Source organism: Anser anser (assembly GCF_964211835.1).
Source record: "Anser anser genome assembly, chromosome: 15".
In the NCBI taxonomy this organism is placed as follows: domain Eukaryota; kingdom Metazoa; phylum Chordata; class Aves; order Anseriformes; family Anatidae; genus Anser; species Anser anser.
In genome coordinates this window covers 4,245,023-4,266,109 of record NC_139736.1, presented here as the reverse complement: position 1 = coordinate 4,266,109, position 21,087 = coordinate 4,245,023, and the positions used below count along the sequence as shown (strand labels likewise).

At 45.4% G+C, this 21,087-nt stretch overlaps 1 protein-coding gene and 1 long non-coding RNA gene across 5 annotated transcripts in view; one reads left to right on the top strand and one right to left on the bottom strand.

Annotated features, from left to right (window-relative positions):
* The window catches only part of LOC310882244, a 38,485-nt gene that overhangs the window by 3,521 nt on the left and 13,877 nt on the right, over positions 1-21,087 (top strand). For 3 of the 4 annotated variants that reach the window (XR_014572860.1, XR_014572861.1, XR_014572862.1), the window contains exons 2-3: positions 6,932-7,035; positions 8,034-8,162. This is a non-coding gene — a long non-coding RNA (uncharacterized lncRNA). Of the gene's footprint in view, positions 1-6,931; positions 7,036-8,033; positions 8,163-12,569; positions 13,240-21,087 lie in introns of those variants that run through there. The other variant, XR_014572863.1, reaches the window with a different exon arrangement.
* On the bottom strand, positions 5,755-17,655 carry LOC310882243 (cytochrome P450 3A9-like). The gene is made up of 13 exons (XM_083800724.1): positions 17,499-17,655; positions 14,859-14,952; positions 14,377-14,429; positions 13,198-13,297; positions 12,561-12,674; positions 12,202-12,290; positions 11,027-11,175; positions 9,879-10,006; positions 9,084-9,168; positions 8,565-8,725; positions 7,908-8,134; positions 6,916-7,078; positions 5,755-6,375 (listed from the first exon to the last, which is right to left on the bottom strand). Exons 1-13 carry the CDS (start codon positions 17,567-17,569, stop codon positions 6,277-6,279), a joined length of 1,533 nt encoding a protein of 510 aa, XP_083656850.1. The 5' UTR covers positions 17,570-17,655; the 3' UTR covers positions 5,755-6,276.

Here is a 21,087-nt window from a genome sequence, read left to right as displayed (position 1 = left end):
GCTGCCAGCCAGCAGAGAGGAGGCAGGAAAACCAGCACAAAGCCAGCATGGCTTTGTAATGAACCAAAGCAGTGCCAGGAGTTGCTGTGCGCTGGGGTTTTATGACCGTGCATTTTAATGTTTTATTGTTCTTGTCCTTAGCCCTGGGTTAGCACAGCAGTGGGTCAGACTGCTTCCCTCTGATGGCTCCTTGTCGGACGCTGTTGGCATCACTGCAGATTTCTGTCTGACACAGAAGGTGCCCCTCAGCCAGCCCAAACCTGAAAGGTAGACTTCTTAAACTCAGTTTAATATTTCAGAAATGTATAGTGCTCTTTTGGCCTCTTTCAGCTGTCTTCCCTGATACGTGCCTGAATGTCAGCTCCCCTCCCCGGGGAGGCTGAGAACCATTCAGTTCTGCTATTCCTCCAGAAAACAGATTCCTGTAACTGCTCCTGCTGTTGTTGCACAGAATTTTAGTGCAGCAAGAAAATGACAGGTAGGAAGTGGGGGTTAAAAGTTGTTTTTTTTGTTGTTGTTGTTTTTAATTCAGGCTGTGGGTTAGTGAGGAGCCCAGATTGACTGCTTCAATTTAAAACAAAATATAAGCAGTATTTTTGGTGTTTAAATGTTGCTGGTGAGAAGCAGTTGTATACCTTGGTGTATAGGTAAGGACACAGGGAAGCAGAAACTAGGCTATGCCATGGTTCAGGCACTGAGCTCCTCACCCCAACCTTGTGGCTGCTGCAGCTCTCCTCCTGCTTGTGACAGGAGCAGCAGATGCTCTCCTAATACCAAGATCCTCAGGCAACTTCCCAGATTTTTGAGTCTCCAGGAAGTTTCTCTCCCAGGACAGATTTTGGCCACAGATGCACCGAGCTGCCTGCGAGCCCCAGGGCAGCCAGGCACAGACAACCTGCTGCTTCCCCAGGCAGACACCCCCCCCAGCCCTGCGTTGCCTCGTGCTTTGACCATGCCGGGGGCTGTGCTCGTACCTTCCCCAGGCGGATATCAAACCTGGCTTTGGAGAACCTCTTCAAAGGCCAAATAAATGCCCTCTGCCCTTCTCGCTGGCTGCATGGAGGTTTTTCCTTTGGGCTCCTGCTATTATCTGGAGTGTGCATGTAGGTGTTTCTATATGCTCACACACATACAGACACGTGTGTGTATAAATACGCACGTGCTTGCTAAGTCAGTACTAGCACAAGCTGTCTGTGTTTGTGGCGCATTCTGTTTCTCAGGGCAACATTTAGACTGAAGTCCCTGAAGAACAGCCTCTTGCTGAGTGTTTCCAGCATGGCTAACCCTCCTGGGCTTTCATTTCCTGACTGGCTTTTAATGGAATGTAAAGAACAGAAATAATATCTTCCATTAAAACTTTATTAGGTAGCTCTTCCACTTAAGAGAGCTGTTTCGCTTACTCCCAGCCAAATGAATCCTGGTGATTGAAAGCTAAACATGAGGATTCAAGAGGAGGAGGGGGAAGCAGAAAGCCACCTGCAATCTTGAAATGATGGAGACCAGCAGTGTGGGGGCTCGGTGACCTGCCTGGGAAGATGCTTGCAGCTCAGTGTGGAGTCCTGGGCCAGAGCTAGATGTGATGGGACACACTAAAACAAGAGCCAGCCTGGGCAAGGCACTTCATTTCCTGGCAGGGGGCATCTGCAAATGTACACCCCCCCACTTTTATATCCTGCTGATTTCCACTGAAGTCTCTTATAATTACTGGGAGCATCAGACATCTGCTCACTTCCATGGATGTTGCTAAGGCTACTGGTGGCTGACTGATGTGTGGTTACCACCAGAGAGCAGCCTGAGTGGCAGCAGCTGACCTTCTTTGGAGCATCTGTATCGCTGCTCACCTTCCCTCTGGCTTTTGCTGTGACCTTTGGATACAGATCGATCCCAGATTAGTGTCTGTTAACAATAAATACTTTAAAATTAGGATCCAAGCAGACAAGTTCTGAAAAGGTTAGATAAGCTTGGGGCAAGTTAGTGCAAGACCCTGCTCTCCGTGCTGGAGGTTGGTCCGTGTGATCTATTTTCCAAAAGTGTCTTCCAGTCCTATTACCTTTGATTGCAGAGCACAAACAGCTGGACAGCCCTAGGATGGTGGAGTCTGGCACCTGTGTTGTCTAAACAGGGCTTTGTGCAACCCAGCTACAGTCTAGGGGATGGGCTATAACTTATTTTTCTTGGCACTCCCTGGTGTGTTGATAGAACTAGCGTTCTGCCAAGCAAAGATGGATAAATGCATCCAGCTGGATTGGCTTTAGTTTGTGAGTGGCAGGTGAGGGTTTTTCATTTTTCCCTTGGACGGTTATACCATCTTTAACACTCCATTTGCGAGCTTCTGACTGCACAAATATATCAGTATACACATACATGCAATATGGAGGCTGTAGGCTGTGTAACAGACTTGAACCTAGATACTTGCAGAAGCTATGTAGGAAAGCCTACGATATTTCCTGATCAACAGCTATGAACTGGTTAAATGGAAACTTTGATCAATAAAATCAAAGCTATTTTGTGCATCTTTGCAACATCATCTGTTCAGTAACCAAGAACTCTGGGGGTAAAAGTGTGTCACGGGTGATGTAAAGCTGCTTCAGTGCCCCAGCAGTACAGGAGAATGGAAGTAATGAACAGAAATGCTCAGTTAGAGCTTTTTCCATATTTTATGTTAATCATTAGGGTAGAGCTGAAATTAGCTTTAATTGATATTAAGCACTGAAAAAATGAATCCTCTGGAGAATGAGTCTCTTTAACCTTTAATGATGCAGTAAATAAAATATGCTGTCAACATTTGTGCAATAGTAAGGGTTTTCAAAATTCTGTATCTGTATGGTGAGGAATTCAATATGCCTAATTCTCCATTACAACAGATAAAGGTTATGTCAGAGCATAAATCCAGCTACAGGTTTTCCACATTTCCAAGCTATCTGTCATGCCCCGGTAATTCCCTGCACTGGTTTGTTATTTCTAATAGGGAGATGGAGGAAGGAAGGGCTGTGACAAGCATGCTCTGTTTGCCAGCTTCTTTCTTTGTGCACCTTCTTGCACGTAGGCGTCCGGTGGCAGGGTATCAATAGAGAATCTATGGAATCGTAAGCAGAGGGGAAAGAAAAAGGACCAACACTGCCTATTCCTCCTTTTGGGTGAAATATGTCTGAAAATGTTTCATTTTTCACTTTAAAGGCAAGATGGAGTTGCAAAAGACTTCAGTGCTTTAGGGACACTTAGGTTGGTAATAGGCCATTTTTCTGTCTGTCAGGGCTCAGCCTGATTTTGAAACACCTAATAACTGCTTGGGTGAGGCACACGAAATATTTCTCTGCTGTAAGCATCAGGAAACTTGTTTTTTCATAAAATCCATTTGATCACTGCAACCAACTGGAAATCTTACATCATTTAGGCAAGTTACTGTAACATTGGTGGTTACTCTGTCGTAGCTAACTAAGAGGAAACAAATTTCCCCACTTATATTTTTATCTTTGCTCAGAAATGATGCAAGAACAGTTCTCACGTCATGGGGTATGCATCTGCTTTGGAGAGTTCCCAGCAGATCTTTCAGTAGGCTGGGGAATATATTTCTGCATGCTTCAGGAAGTCTTCCTGAGTGATGAGTTAATGCTTCGTGATTTTTCAGGGTGCCATCCCCTTACTCTTGCACAATGATAAAGGTTAGCCCTTTGGCAACAATGAGGCATGCCTGAAAACATAAGAGAATCTTATTGTTTAATATGCTGCTGCATTGCTCTTTCGTTCTTTTCTCATTTTCCTTATTTGGAATCTGGGAGGATTTAGGGATGGGAAGGAAACAGAAGTGTCTCCAAAATAACTTCTATGTTTTATGGTGTTAGAAAGCTCTTCCTTCTGACAGAAAGACACTGATTTCTTGGGACAACACCATGTCCCACGGCTGCCAATGATGTGCTGAGAAGATCAGTGAGATCTGGATAAATACTTCTTTCATTTGTCAGTGAAAACACTCAAAGTAGAGTGCACTGGGATTTTTAGCTCCAACAGTGGTGCCTCTGGTTTTCTTCAGAGGAAACAGCCAAAATGGAGAAAACCAACCTGAATACTGCACAGCTACCAGGACAAGTAGACGCATGGCCACAAGTGATGACAGGCAGCGAGGCAAGGAGAAGTGCTGGGAATGATGGAGGCAGCCCATATAGGCAAAGTAATTTTATGGAGTTAAGACACAGAGGATCTAATTTTCTTCTCGAAGGCTCATTACCATGATTTTGTTACACATTATTTATGGGCTGTTATGATAGTCCTGGCAGGTCATAATTGGCTGAAGCTGGAGAATTAGTCACATTTTTCACATTTGGAAGAATGATCTGTACGGTTACACTAATGACTTCATTCCCGGAGATGCCATGTGCTGGGCAGGGAGTGCCTGCATCGGGGTACGGCTGCGTTAACCCTATCTTGCTCTGAGCACTGTGCATGGGAGCTTTACTTTGTTCACGAGATACCTATAGGCTTTCCTATACTTTGAAGAGGCTGTTTGGTCTGTAAGCGACTTACTACTTTTGTGATGGTTTCTCCTTTCCTTCCCCTTCCTTGAGTCTGGAACTTAAACTACGACTGTTTTTCTGTATTTTAAAAATGCATTTTTTAACTAGTCTGTCCGTGCAGGGGCGTTGTTCTCTCCCATCAGAGCCGGCCGCTGCAGCGTTACGGCAGGTCCAGCTCTTTCACTGGGGGTTGTTAACCCCTGTTAAGAGATGAGCAACAGTTTAAACCGAGCAGGGGGGTTATTGGCAGCACTTCCAACCGTGCCTTTCTGTGTACATAGCAAAACCCAAACAATTTTTCACAGATGATGAATCAGAAGGGAGCACTATAATTGTTTTATCTGCCTTTTGGGACAGCACAAGCTGCTAACTCTTGAATTAAAGCCTGGGGAATGTTACTCTATCTTCCTGAGGAAGGGATAGATTTGGTTAAAGGATTTCCAGTGACAAGGAGCCTACACAAACCTTCTGACCTCTCCCAAGCTGTTAATTGCTGTCGTAGCTAAAGGGATATTTATTCTTGAATAAATTTGTGCTATGTTGGGTTGTAGCATTTGGATCGTGTCACTGTTTAGTCTGCTAGGCTAAAGAGAAAAGCACACTGCCATGAGAGGAAACTATAGATAAGTGGATTGGAAAACATGCCTTGGAGCAAAGGATGCCAGAAGAAAGCTAAAGGGTAACTTGAACCATTTGCAGATCTTCCATAGACCTTTTACATTTTATTAACTCCTCCTTGGTTTGTAGGTCTCGGGACCAGCACAAGATAGTGGGGCTAACCAGCATGTGAAATTCAGATCCAGGAGAACCTCCCACCAGTCTTTTGATATTTAAGCCCTGTCTATATGGTCAGGGATGGCCTAAATCTGCTCACACCAGGCCGACCTCCCACGATGGCAATGCAAGGCTCTGGGAGGAGGCAAGGCAGCCGCTACGAGCCGTGTCCAGGAGCAATAGTCGTCCTGTCCCTCCTCCTGGAGCACGCGCTCTGCAGTCTGTCCTCTGCAGCTCAGGTGTGGCTGAGGGCTGGACAGTGCTGAACCCAAGGCAACCTCTTAATCAGACTAAGAGGTGGGAGTTAGTGTTTGTAAAATACTGTACAAATGGGAGGGCTTGATCGCATTAAATGAAGGATCAGATTCATTAAATTAAGTGGAAAGCAATGTACATGGGTAATTTCAAGGGCTTAGGCTGAATACGTTTTTTTAAATAGGAAGTGATCAGCTGCTATACACAACACAGAACAGCTCTCAAACATTTTTAATGACAGTATTTGTACACACTTTAGTTTAATTAACACATGGCACAAGAGAGGATTGGTAACTAGGATATAGTCTCACACCAATCGGCTCAATTATAACACAAAATTTCAAGCATCAGTACACCAAGAAGAAAGTCACCCGTCCCTGCCCAGCAAGGTCTAGCAATTTGAATTTCCATCACACCTAGTTTCTCTTGGATGCGACAATAATTCCTTCTCTCCAGATGGAGAAGTCCCCTTAGAAGTGAGTGGATGATCAGCTTCTCATTTGGATTTATTTCTTGATTTCTGCAATCAAAATTAAGGGGGCTGTATATTGTCACTGCCCAGTGATCCGCGTTACGTTTTTGACAGCTATGTTATTTGGTAAATATGTAGTAATTGCTTCCAGAATTAACTAGAGTTGCTCTTCTGTGTCTGTGTGAGGTTTCCTGTTATGTGCGATCCCTTCGTTAGCGCAGTGCTCATTAGACACCGGAGAGCTGCTGCAGGCGCAGCTGGGTTTTACGCCTCTGCGGGTGTGGCGTTGGTCCGAGGGACTAACTTCAGAATAATCGGCTTCTCTGGTGCTAGGAGTCCCTGTGAGCTCAGCTTGAGAGGGATCTGCAATGGTGAAAGGGAAAAAGCACACTTGAAGACAGACAAATGAAATAAGGAGAGATTAAAGGAAGGAAGCTTGGCCGTGATTTGGGCATAACTTGGTCCATAGGGATGATTTTTTAGGGGCTTGAGATGGTCTCTTAATTTTGCTTCAGAGCACAAATCTGGTCGAACTCCCTCCCAGCCTGGAGCTGCATTTCAGAAAATATACATTGGAAAAAACACCTATTTCTGGGAGTTGCTGAGCTCCAGTGGAAATACAGACCTGCCTCTTCTAGGTTTTTTGCTGTTCTTCCTCAAGGAAGATTTTCCCTGCACTTGCTCATTGCAGCCTCTTAAGGGACCAGGCAATCTCAGAGCAGTGAAGGGAGCTTTAGTTATCCAGGCCCTTCTCCCAGATCCCCTGTCACCCACCTCTGGCCTCCCTTAGCGCTCAGGAGAGGGACCCAGTCCCCCAAAGTGCAAAGTATCTGCTGCCAGCACCCAGGGTAACCAGGCTCCTGGCTCATGTACAAGTTTCCAAACATAATGCAAGTTCCTCACCTGAGTTTCTTTGCAGGTTTGGAAGGTGAAATGTTGTAACAGGGCAACAATGGCAACTTTCAGGCTCAGGAGAGCAAACCTCATCCCAATGCAGTTCCTGGGACCAGCTCCGAAGGGCAGGTACGTGTATGGGTCTATGGCATCTTTGTTTTCCTTACTGAACCTGGATAATAACATGTGTTGGGGAAACAAAAAATGAAGACGACAAGAAATCCAAAATCTGTCTATTTACTTATTCAGAGATCTCTTGCTGAGGCTCTTCAGAAACTTGCTCATTTTTATGCAAAGGTGTCTCAGCAATTGAGTGCTGTGTTGGGGCCATAGTCCAGGGCAGGAGGTGGGATCCCCCTCCGGTGTTTGAGTTTAATTCTGGCCATCCAGACTAGGAGGAACCATGTGGAAATCCAGGCAATGTGCTGTCCCAAAATGACTGATGTTTCCTTCCTGTTGCTTTTCGTGAGAGGGAAACCAGGAGTCACCTTTGGTAGGAGCATCCTATGCCTTCAGTCTTGTTTGGGAATGAGAGGTAGAGGCCGCTTATGAAAATAACCAACTAGTGATAAGTATCTTCCCTGAAAACAAGGGGAAGGCAACTCTTGGAAGATCAGCTCTGATATACTTCGAAGCAAAGCTTGTGTGGGGGAGGGAAAGAAAGGGTTGGCAATGAAGGTGATACAGAAAGATGGACTAGGAGTTACAAAATATCTACACGTGCTTTTCCAGCAAACCTAAAAACTGTATACAAGCTGTTGTAAAGTATCAATATTATTCTCCTAATTAGATTATGTTGTTTGAAACCCTGCTTTAGCTGCAAAGCTCATTTTCGTCTTAAAATTACATTCCCATGAGCCTGCAATTTCTCTTTGGTATTGTTTGTGGAAAGATAGGAAGAACACCATTAGGAAGCTAATCAGATTAATACTTAATTACTATGTGAAGAAAAAGCAGCAGGATGTTTCTTCCCTTTCACTACGTATTTTGCAATTTTGTACCTTTCTGGTCTGAACTCTTCTGGGTTTGGCCAGTGCTCGGGGTTGCGGTGCAGGATATAAGGTGGGATCATAACAACGGTTCCCTTTGGAATGATCACCCCGTTTATTTCCACGTCTTTCTTGCAGACTCTCTCAAGCCGTCCCCCAAGGGGATAGAGACGAAGGGTTTCATTCACGGTCATGTCAAGATATTCCAATTGCATCACTGTTTCGTATGTGAGAGGAGCCTTCGGATAACAAGAGAGTGGTGATCAGGTATGTTGGTGTGAGGACGGGATTTTCCCAAAATGACCGCTGAAACCAGACTGCCCCCAACCCCTTCTGCCCCAACTATGTCTGACTTCCTGAAGAACAAAACACAAGGTAGAAATTGCATAGCTGGTTAAATTTTCTATCCTTGAGTGATGGAGAATGTGAATAAATTCACATCAATTTGCACGTGGATGCAGGGTATGGCAAATGGGTTTGTGCAGGGATTGGCCTGTAAGGCTGTAGCTGCCAAAAGAAAATCGCTACAGGACTGAGTTGTCAGTGAGTGTCTTGGAGCTCTTGAAAGATCTTGGGATGATGCTTAGGAGCTAAAGAGTCATTGTCTGGACTGAGCTAGGAGGACAGCAGGGTCAGAGGTGTGTTTGCTATTGTTCAGCATCCCCTTACCTTGTTGGGTAAAATGGTATCGATTTCATCTATCAGTTTCTGCTGCACGTCGGGGTGCAAGGCCAGTTCGTAAGCCAGGTAACCAAGCGTGTTGCTGGTGGGCTCATACCCAGCAAAAATAAAGATGAATGCTTGAGACAGGACCTCTGTGTCGGTCAGGGCTGTGAGGAGAGAGAGCATGGGGAGATAAGCAAAGCTGGTGTAGGCAGCCTCAGCAAGGAACAAGGAGCAATGGGTGGGACTAGGGCAGGTTTGCTGTGGTGTATTTCTGGTAATGCATAGCTACTCAATCTGTGTGGAAAGAGTCATTTGATTAGAGGATCCAGGAAATTGTCTGTGTGTAAAGGATTGATTCCCTGCCAAGGGACCTTGGGGATTCTGGTGCTGGCAGCAGGGAACAGACGTCTGCCTGGAGCTGGTCGGCGGGGAGCTGCTGAGTCTTTCTCTGCGAAATGGCTCCCTATGTTCTCCTTGCTCCCACAGGCCCTGTTCCCCTGATGAGTATTTGGACCTTGTTACCTTTATACGTGTGATTCACTTCACTGTTCCCGTTACTGGTTGATTTCTGGGATTCAATCATCATCTGCAGGAAATCCACCCTGCCCTGAGGAGAAAAGCAGGAGAGTTTCTTTGGTGACAGTTTCTGCAGGGAGGGCTCGCACAAACTGCTTCCAGAGCCCAAGCACTGCTTCTAAACTGAAAGTGTCACCACGATGCACATTGACTCCCTTGTTGTAAAATGTGACACCTACTTTTTATTTCAGAAACCAACCTGTCCTTTTTGTGAAAGCATTGGGTGGGAGAGCAGTGTCTCAAGTGAATTTTAGGAAAGGAATTCAAATTCTAAGAGGGAGAGTTTTGTTGGGAAACACCTTCTGTGTCTGAAAAGTGAGAGGGGAAGGCACAGATCTGAAAGGCAGCACTGCTGTCCGGTGCTCTTGCACAGCTTACTCTGCTTTCCCTTATCCTCTTACTAATCTTTGAGGAAGATGAGTGGCTTAGTTTGCTGACTTATCAGAAATTTTGCAAGCCCAAGCTTAAAGCCATTCTGCCAAGCCTTTATCTGTACTCCACTTCAGATCATGGATGTACAAAGTCCACCATGCTTCCCTGCCAGAACTGGTCAAATCAGACTTCTCCAAAGGCATTAAAATCAAGTGTTTACAGTTTAGTAACTTTGGGGTTTTACTGAGTCATTGGACTTTGGCTTCATCTTTGATATCATCACCTTTGAATGATGATATCATTTCACTTGTGTGTATTGAGAAGAGGGAATTTGCTGCCACAACTGCTAGCAAATTCGTGCTTGCTTACCTTTTGACTCTCCTTTTCACGATCCTGCTTAATTTTGGAGACGGATCTCATGAAGAAATCTACAGCATCACTGGGGAAAACGCTTACATTCATCTTGGCCAAAAGAGGACAAAAAAATGGAAATACAACTGAAAGACAAATTGAAAATGAAATTGAATAATGTAAACAAACTCCACGTCATATAAGATAGCTATGGATGTTACTGAGGGAAGTAATCATGGTAATCACAAATTATTTCCTTTGTTTTCTTTTCTTTTTTGCCTAGGCTTTGGCTTTTTTCCCCTCTTTCTCTTTCCCTTGGGATTGCTTGTCTTTGCACAACTCTCTCCCATCTTCCTGTTAACTGGGCATAACCGAACTGGGTATAATCTTAGCTTTAAGAGATGACCAAAGGATATGCCACCTTTTACCACTGTTTCCTAAGGACAGGCTACTTCTGTGCTTTGTGCAGCACTACCACAGAAAGGTGGCTTAGAAGAGAAATATTTCAAATTCTGATTTTTTTTTTTCAGGCTGAGCTATTCAGTGCTGTGCTGTGCTCATACAAACATTTTCAAGTCCCCTTCAGACCACTGCCTTTATCATAGGAAATCTCCATCCTGAGCTTGCTTTATAGGTTCATAAAAATCTATAGCACCAGAATCTCCTCTACACACAGATCACAACCTTCCCTGTGTATTAGCAAGGTGTCTAATCTTGACTTAAGGCTGCAAGTGATTTAAGGTCCATCATCATTACTGCTAGGAAATTGCATCTAATTACAATCCCCACTCAGAACTCTTCCAGAAAATGCATTTCAGATAGCACCACTCTCCTCAAGCCTCACACCTGAACTTGCTTTTCAATTCAAGGATCATTTTCCAGCCTGTGTTTGGATATTGGCTGGGATGTTCTTGTTTGTTGCACTGTGGATGCCAAAAGTCAATGAAGCTTTTACTCATCTCCTTCCCAGAGTTCTAGTATGAAGCTAACAGTGAGGAAACAACGAGACAAGAGCCCTTAGGACTTCCATCCTGGCTAGTGAGATTATCTAAGCAACAGTTGGTTGGCCAATGTATAGGATTCACAAGTGTCTGATATGCTTGCTAAACTCATACATCAATAGTACTCTGACACCTGAATAAAGCTTTCAACAAAAGGTGATTTACATGACACGATGAAGACTGGATCCAAAAAGTCAAACTTGACCAGTTTCTTCATCTCTCTGACAAAGGGGTCTTTGGGGTTGTTCATGGAGTCAATGTTCACACCAAATGAAGTGCTGGTAACTACGTCCATGCTGTAGCTTCCAAAGATGCTGAGAAAAGATGGAAAAGGTACTGTGATTAAACATTTGCGTGATGTGAATATATTTTTCCTAATGCCTAAGTCACATTCAAATATAAATTCTAGTAAGACCTCCTGCCCGGTTGTTGAAACGGAAGTTGGATGTATGGCAACTGGGAGGCACTTAGAGTGAAAGGGATGAATTTTAGAAAGGTCTGGTGCCTGCGTGTGTTTAGAAATCAGACAGCCTTCCTGGGGATGTTAAACAGCATGTGGCTGCATGAGCATGTTAGTGCAAGGACAGCATGGGGCTCTTGAGCATCTTAGCCCTGTCTTCTCAGGGTGGTTACACACCCTGCTTCAAACACGCCATGAAAACAGCGTTGTTTGACCCCGTGAAGCCCTATGATGGTACAAACTGTCCTTCAGGCTGCTTCTACTTATGGGGCTATGGTGTCTGCTGGTGTGCTGCTGCTCCTTCTGCACCTTAGCTGCTGTAGCAGGGGTGAAACAGGTTGTGAAGCATGTTGCTTTTGTTCCAGAGCCCATTTAAAGGATGTGGACAAGGACAACAGACCTGGGGTCATGTAACTGCCTCCCTGTCCAGTCCCACCCCAGCAGTTGGGGCAGGTGGTAGAAGAGGGTCCCATGGTGCTGTGTGGGGCTGGGAGGCCAGTGGCCCTACGGGCATCCCCAGCTTGCTGCAGGGTGAGGAGGCAGTTCATAGACCCCAAGCAAATGTGGGGAAAAGTGGGTTTTCCTGTGGAATTTAGTTGTCGTGGCTCTGTGGATATACAAGGCTGGGCTCATGCATTTTTTCTCCCATCTAATTCTCTTTAGAAGGCTTCTTTGTGGGTCTCTGCTTCTAGGAAGTTTCTCTAACATCCCAGTTTAAATTTCCCCTTATGAATTTCCAGCCAGGCTCGCAGCCAGCCCTGTTCTTTGTTTCAGAGGTCTGGTTTGCCTAGCAAGTGATCTGTGCTGCCAGTAATGAACAAACCACAGCACTTGCTAACAAGGCTTGTTGCTTAGCCTGCTGCTCCTAGCAGCTACTTACTCCTTCACTGGTATAGAATTGTCCTTTTCCACTCTTTTTTGAACATTTTTCACCAGTATTTCCCCGTAGTGCTTCATTATAGGAAACATCTGTAACACAAAACAAAGATGGTCACTAAAGTACAGCACATTTAATTCCTTTAAGACAGGCTTACAAAGACTACAGGGGTTTTCATGAATATTTACAAATAAGATCTTTCCGTTAAGTTTTTTTCTTTGTTTTTACATTAGGCATAAATTAAACAGGCCAGCTCAGCTGCCAGGCTCTGACTACAGAAATCAGACCCCTGTGACTATCTCAGCCTGAAAACAGTCTACTGACTTTCTGATTTAGCTTGTACTCGATCCTCTGTGTTTTACCTCCTTTAGCTTCCCACTGGTGAAGGTTGGAGAGAGCACTGTACGAAGCCGTTTCCACTGCTCGTCTTCAGCTAATGAGACGGCGTTTTTCAGCACCCCTACTAGTTCCATGTGCTGGAGGGAAAAGGCAAGGTGTTAACCTCAGAAGTTTGCAGCTTCCTTGCAAGAATGGGAATGTGTACACATTATACATGCAAATACATAATGCTTTTTCCTGCAGTAAGTCATGTGAGAGGCTATTTTCATATCCAGAACAAGTAACCAAACGCACATAGTGCCTGGGCACATGCGCCCACACCTGTCCATGACACCCAGCGCACGCCAGCTGGGAGCAGCAGGGTGGCACAGGTACTAGCGGGACCCCAGCAGGTTCCTGCATGCTCACACAGGCTCAAATTCATCCTGTTTTTGTGTATATAGACAGAGGGATGAGCAGAATTTGAAGTGCAGGCATATAGCCCGGGTGTGCAGTCCCCAGGCTGCTGTAAGGCAGGGGAACAGTGACATACAGTGGCCACTTACAGTAATCCCCATAGTGCAGTCACGCAGACCCTATGGGAAACCCTGCTGCATGCTTGTTTCCTCCTGTACTTTGTTTTCTGGAGTCTCTTGTACATCACAGTGCTGCTGCTCTTACCCTGCGGTTGGTAAAGGTGGAGTAACACTCTTTAACCAGCACGGATTTGATGATTTTGGGGTCCATGACACCTAACACAGGTTGCCTGCCGTCGTAAATCCTGGCGGGGGGAGAAGGGGAGACAGATGAACAACCCCAGATAGTTGAGCTGCAGGCTGATGCCTGGGAAAGAAAACATGTCAAATGCTCCTCCATCACCAGCCTCGTTGTTCTACAAATACTGAAGTACAAGAATTTAGAAATAAGGGATGGAAGAGGACTCCCAGGCCATCTCCCATCTGTTTTTGTAAATGATAAAGGGGAAAAAGCACCTTCCAAATTCTCTGGGAAATGAGCTGGGCTCAGACACTCAAAGGAGCAGATACTAAATGAAGCAAGTGTCTTCTCTTTCTCCCTAGACTCTGTGTTTTTCCAGGCACTTAAACACATTACAGTATTAGAAGGAAACTTGTTTGACCCCTTCCAGCCTCATGAATTGGGTGTCTGGAGACTTGGGCTGGCAGCTCTGAAATATCCTCGGAGATAAAACTTGATCCTTGTTTTTGTCAATTTAAGCTGCCAGTTCTGAATGTTTTCCTGGAACAGATATAGATTTAAGCAGGTTTACATGTCTTCCCCTTTCATGCAAAGATATCTTTCCCAGGCTCAAATTTTTAAGTTGCTGTAGGGGCCAATAGATGCATTACAGAGAATTTGTATGTTTGCAGTCCAAGACATAACAGCAGCTACAAAAGCCATAGGAGATGTCCAGAGCAGAGCAATAATAGCTGCCAAAGCTCCCACTTCAGCAGGGCAGGATCTGCACCTGCGGCTTTGCTCAGCATTGGGAATTTGCTCACCCTCCTCTGCTGTTTGAAACCAGAACTTGACTTCCCAGCTCCACGTTCCCCCTAAACAGTGGTGTTGCTATTGATTTTGTTAGGAATGGGTGAGGACCTTTTGTTGTTGGCTTTGAAACAGCTTTCATAGTATAGATTAAAGCAATTTCTGTACAGTGTGGCAGCGGCACAGCCCTGCAATTCACAGGCTTTAAGGTGAGCCCCCACTTGTACCTATTGCAAGCTGCACCATCGGGGCTGCAGGGGAAGGGAGATTTCCTACAGATTTTTTTTTTTCTCCCCTTTGTATGGGTTCTGGTTTTAGCTTCAGAAGAGATCAGTGGTTTATACAAGTACTCACCCCCACACTTTCCCATATTTCTGGAAGCATTCATTGTCAAACTTCAAGAAACCCTGTGGAAAGCAATTTAAGAATGAACTCGGGACGCAGCGGAGGGGATGATGTTGGAGAGGTGGTTGGGAGGAATATCTTCAAGCTGATGTTCAGAGCTGCCCCCGCTGCTCCCCTCCCTGAAAGCACTGCAGGATGGTGCTTGTATCACACTTGTGTGAAGGAGGCTGTGGATGAGCTGCTTGCCAGGCCCCCAGCAAAGGGCAGCTGTAAATCAGCCACCTGCAAGTGTTCATTTGGAGACACAGGAGAGGAAAGGCCCTGTGGTCTGTGCTCCTGAGCCATTATCCTGCGCTGGCCTTTGCACAAGCTGCGTGTTAGAGCGGAGCTTGGCATTTGGAGATAACCTATCATTGCCATGTATCTGCTCAGCTACAGCTGTATGAGCAAACGCAGATATTTCTGGAGCCGGGAGGGCTTCAGTGACTTACTTTGCGATATTCCAGGCACGTCCCAAAGAAAGGCAGAGGTCTTGGCCCAGGAATACCCAGTTTCTTGAACAAACCAAACGGCCAGGTTCCGTATCTGTGGGGCAGAAAACACAACTGAGCACTGTGTCACCGTGGGGCTGCGAGCTTCCCGAAGCCCTGGGACTGCAGCAATGTCCCCTTGACTCTGTGTGAGGGAGGCTGAGCCAGGAGGTGGGAAAAAGTGGCCCAAAAGAAAATTGTCCCGCAAAATAAACGCGGCAAGGCTCACTGCTGCCATGCACATTCAGAGAGATGGCTTCGGGGTAAAAGCTGTTGCCTTGTAAAAGCATAGGTGCTCTGGTGGAAACAGGACCTTAAAGCCTTAAGCAAAATGCAAACGAGGAGCTCATTGCCAACTGAAGGAGAGGCAGAAAAGAAAGCTGGAAGAAGGAACACCGAGCTTACATGTTTTCATTGAAAGGAAATCAAAGTCATGCCAGAAGTGATGTCCCAAACAGGGCTTTTGTCAAGCTGCATTTTAATTTCATTTATTGTTCTCCCTCCCCTTAGCCTGTGTTAGCTCAGTCGTGCATTAGGAAGTCTTGTCTTGATGGTGCTCTCTTCAGATTTTATTGACAGCCTTGCAGATTTCTCTCCTCTGAAGCACCCATTTTTGGCAGCTGTAAAGTTATTACTTCTACCTCGGGGCCTTCTGTTTCTCAACAAGGGCCTGGGCTGCAGCCCTTTGAAGCTCTTCTTTGTCTGTGTTGAAAGAGCTCTTCAAAATATTTGGTTTTGGTAAGCAGCTGCAGCTTCCCAAGTGAGCGGTTCATTGCAGAAGGGATGTAAAACTGCAAAGGTTTGGCAAAGGGTTGTTATCAGAGATCGTGTTTGGGCCACGAGCTGGTGGCTGCTCAGCCCATGTCTTGGAGAAACCTTGCTTTAAAGCTGGGGAAAGAGAGGGGTTTCCCTTGAGATTATGAACGCTTACTGTTCCAAACCTGGAGGGGCCTCAATAGGGTCAGGGTTCCCAGCACAGGTTCTGCTGGAGCACAGAAATGGACCTCATCCTGCGGTCCAAAAAAGCGGGCAGAAACCGGGGAACAGGGTGTTTGTGGGTGCAGAAATGTTTCACAGGGCTCAGCTGGTCAATTTTTAACCTTTTCTGTCAAATGTTCTTTCAGTGCAAAGTATAAAACGTTTGTGGATTCTCACTTGGAAAGTTCACAGGCAGCTGAGGAGCAGGAGTGCCAGGAAATGCCCAATTCAGCCGGTTGCAAAGCCCAGCAATGCTACAGAAACATAGGTGAGGCTTAATCTGCTTGAAACACGGCCAGGAGAACGAAATCTAATGCTCTTATGGCTAAAACATGACACGGTTTTCAGCAGGCTGAGAAGGGCCATTCAGTGTAAAGCCAGAGAATAATCATTAGATCTTCTTACCATGGAAATGAACCAGAAATGCCTGACGGTTGTCCATGTGTGAACTGGGACAGCACTGCCCCAGACAGACACAAGGCATTTGAGCAGCCTCCTGGTGCTGATGGCACTGAAATATCTATTTTAGTTCAGATATCAGAGCACAGGCATCTGGGCCTTGTCCTTTTTGCCCCAGTGAAATTACAAGTGGCTGCAGAGGGAGTGGGAGACCGGTAGCCAGCAGTCCTACATCACCACAGTTATTGAAATAGGAAGGTCTGGGTCAAAAATAAGGCTTTTCTTTTTTGGAAGAGCCTGCCCCAAATGAATTTTTGAGTGATCCAAATCATAGGAAAGGGTTCAAAAAACATGGCCAAAAGTTTCAGAGCTTACTGAACCACTGTGTTTGGAGCATTGCCCAGGGTAGATAAATGGATTGTGCCCATGTGCACCACATTAATCATTAAGGTTTATGGCTACCAACATGCTGTCTCTGCCTAAGGGCTTGTCAACACCACAAAGTTTGCCAGTCCAGCCTTATAGGCAGGGACTTCCAGTGGAGGTGCTGCACATCCCAGCAGAAGGGTTTTTTGGCTGGCCCTACGATGCTGAAGTGATGAATGGCAGCTAAGCGGACAAAAGCATTTCTCATTGGCATGGCTGCCTCTATAGCAGCCGGGTACAACTCCTGCCTGATGGAATTTGCCTGGAAAGCCAGGGGCCAGAGCTGACCTTGCTCTCTGGGCTTCCTTTCCTCTCCCTGCAAGGGTGGGCTGGGGGCAGTACATGTGGGTGATGTTCCTGTAGGAACGCCAGATGTTGAATTTCTGCAACATGCCATGCCTGTTGCTGGTGCCTGTGCATGGAGCATCTCACATGGGCACTATGGAAGGGGTCAGGAGTAAGAGCTGATCCTATGGCTGCTCAGTCAGAGAGGCACAGCCTTCCTCAGGCTGTTTCTGCAGACAGTAACCTATGCTAACAAATACAGCCTGTGGTAACGAACACTTGACACCATTATAATTTAATTACTGCCTTGGCACTCAGTAAAAACATTGTAACAGTCCATGGGATTATTCCAGACCTTAGTAAGATCCCTCGTCCATACAACCTTTAGACTCCTCTGCTATTTCCCAGAGCCTTTCACACCTATGTGTTTGCTCTTCAGCAGGCTGGTTGCATGAGAATGAACAACAGCAAGAACAGGAAGAGCAAAGAGCTAATAAAGAATAATTTACTCACGCTATCACGAGGGCTACAAAAATAAGCAAAAGGGCCCAGGTTTCAGAAGAGAGGGAAGGAAGAAGGTTCATCTTGGCTCTTCTCTAGTTGGCTTTGAGTTCTGTCTTGACGCGTGTGACCCTCTGTCCCGGGTCTGCAGGAAAAAGGAGAGTTTCACAATGTTTAGTCTTTGGTGTCCAATCATGATTTAGGGGTTGGCCTCCACTCATGAAAGAGGAGGAGTGAAAGGCAAAGGTAGCACAGTATGCTAATCTGAAAAACATAGTTAATGTGATAGATAAACATCTGGCTGAAATAACTAAGGTTCAAATTATTTAAAATATACGTTTTCAGAATTTCAGCTAGCTTCTCTGTTGCAATAGTAAGTAAAAACTTCTTCAGTAATGCTCCTGGGCTCCTATACCAAAATAAATAAAACCAAGTTACAGTGAAAAGGTAAATCATAACGCAGGTGTCAGAGTTGGTTTACAAAAGGCTAAGGGAAAGAAAAGTGAAAAGGTTATTGGAATATTGTATGACAGGATCTTTTCTGGCAGCTGAATTAACTTTGGCAGAACTTAAGATTTTGTTTAAAATATCTTTATTTCTGTATGTGTTGTGAAGAGGAAGTGCTGCCTGCTTCCTTCTGGGGTGGGTCAGGAACAGCTTCTAACAAATGCAGGAATTGCCCTATTTGCCTCGATAGGCCATGAAGACTTTACAAGTCAACTTTGCTTGCTGGGCATTTTGTAAGAGAAATGTTGTTTCACAACTAAGAGCAGATCTTGACTAAAGCACCGTTGGTTCCAAAGAGCAGCTCAGGGCTCATGAAAAATCTTTTTGCAGTAGTTGGAAGAAAGGCACGAGCAAAGGGAAGACACTAATTTTATAGTGGTTGCCTCCCAAGAAAGGCACAGAAAAATACCAGCATCCTAGAGGTACGGATGTGGTATGAGAAGGTTATGACAGTGGAGAAAGTTTTGCTATTTGGATGGTGTTTGATGTATGTGATCATAGCACCATGGCATGAGGTTACGTGCTTTGCAAAGATGTGTACTATGGCATCTTTAGGTCTTCGTTCAGGACTTTAAAATGAGCAAGTCCCTTCCTGTTGACAGAGCTGTCATCTTCTAAAGGAAGTTGACTGGATGCACAGGTTGGTGTTGTATATATTAGGAGCACCAGATGCTCAGATTGATGCTGGGTTGACGAATGGGTGCGTCTCAGTCCAGGTGGTGACGTGAGACTTCCCAGGAGTTACCATCTGACTTATCTCAAGACTATTTGTATCTCACTTCACCTTTGCCTGGCCCTTGCTCTGACCTTCAGAGAGGGGTTGTTTTGTAATAAACACTCGATGCCAGCTTGGCATGAACAGACAAGTTCGTGACACAGTTACATAAGCCTGTGTTGGGTCCTACGTCTCTTGACTCAGAGATGTTGAAAGCGTGTGTGATTAAATGGGTGCTTTCCCATTCAGACATTTGTCACAGCAGTGATTGTTTTCATTGTGGCATTTCCTTGAAGTCTGAATTTGGTGGGCACCAAATATTCCTAACTCTCTGTGTTAGGAAACCTGTTAATACAGTTTAGCCAAAAAATAAGGTTGATGTAGGGCTCTCCATCCTCACTAAAAATAAGTGTCAGTCCTTGTCCTGTGTAGGTTATTTTTAGGGATATCAATAGTCTCTAAATAGTCTCTCTGATTTTGCATTGGGGTCTTATGACCACTGCCAAGTGGACTGTACCTGTTTCCTTCAGGAAAAAAAAAAAAAAGAAAGAAAAAAAAAGCCGACAACTTGATAGAGGGGAAAAAAAAAAAAAGGAAATCCTGTTGCTAGTCCATGGCAGAGGAAAGTCAATGACCTAGCAATGAATGACTGCTTTTTCACATCATATGTTCAGTCCATCTCAGAGCTTGGCTTATATCCTAACTTGTCCTGTACTGAACCTGTGACCCTCTGCCTCCAGCCTGCAGTGCCTCCGAAGCTGCTGTGATGCAGCGAGCCAGCCGGCCTCGTGGGCAATGCTTGGAGGAGGTCATGTTTTGGAGGTGGATGGGCACCTTCAGAGGGCAGCCCTGGGAAGTCTGCTTCTGCCCTCCATCTTCAGCAGGCAGGAGAAACATCAGCTACTTGGCATCATCTGCAGCCAAGGCTGAACCCCACCTCACAGAAATGGTGGGGAGGAGGAGAACCATGCGAGGCTCCAAAAGGCACGTCGTGCCCTGAGCATTGGCTGTGTGTCTGACAGTGGTTTGAGCCAATAACACACACAGGGTTTTGCCATCACTGCAGTTTCTCCATGTGAAGAATTTTATGGGAACAAGAGAACAAAATGAGCTTATTCCTCCAGAGATGTTTCCTTCTTCCCACAAACTGTCCCTTCACCCTATCCAAGTCCTTTAGATGTGTCTTCTTCCTTACCACCATGACCTTTTGGGCATCCCAGAGGTTTTGAAGTGCACTGCGTCCCGTCATGGCCTTGGGTGAACACATCACCCCAGGCATCTGCTGGCAGCGAAATACTGCTGGGGGCTGTGAAAAGGTGCTCCCCGAAATGGAGGTGCAATGGTACCTGTGGGAACAGCCTCCTGGTGACACAGCCAGCCTCCTTCCTGGGTGACACAGTGGCACGGTGTGCAGTGCAGGGTGCCTGTGCGGTGCTCGCCCTTGCCATGTAGGCTCCTGCACCCTGGGAGCAAGAGGTTTAAAAAGGCAAACTGTGCAGCAAATTCCAAAGAGAACTGAGCTGCTTTTCCATTTCTAATGCTGCTAAGTAGCTCAGATTAATGGATTAATGGCTTTCAGGAAAGCAAAATAACACCACATTGTTATTTGCAGTGTAATGAAAGGAGTACTCCTAATCCAGGTTGTGAACAAGGTGTGATGAGCAGTAGGGATTTCTTGTATAATAATGATAGGGGGCTGGGCTGTAAAATGGAAGAACATGTATTTCTTTCACAGGCCATGAAACCAAATGATGTAGGGGAAGAAAAACACTGTGGAATAGCAATTATGACTGGGGCACAGGTGTGGAGAAGAAAGAACTGCTGAGAAAGGAAAGAACTGTTGGCCAAAGAAAAAAAAAAAGAAGAAAAACCACAGTGGGTAGCATTTTGTGTTGATGATGAAAAGGACTGCATGGGAATAAGGAGGGCCAGGGTGGATAAGCCTGATTCTTTAGGTTTAATTCACTTTTCAGCGCAATCATGACAGATCATGAAAGTATCTCCTGAGATGCCTTAGGGAATTTGTTTTAGATTCCCAGGGCTGAACCAGTTGCAGTAGGGACTCTGCGTTGCTACTTGGGATATAAATATTGCTGGGGAGTTATCTCATTATGGAGTACTTCAGACTCTCTAGATATAGATCAGAAAACTGCTACTGATCGTGGCAGAGCTCAGATAGTCTCTGTGTGGGAGATGGCAGATCTCTGCACTGAAGAAACACCAAAACTGGCAAGCAGTGGAACTGGTTCCTCTTTGGTGTTGGCAAGTAATTTAAGATGTTATAGGAGAACAGTTAGGAGCAAAATGTCCTTGGGCTGAGCAAAATGCATTCATTTCGTTTACCATAAGTGGAAACATAAGCTAAGAGGAAAATTGATG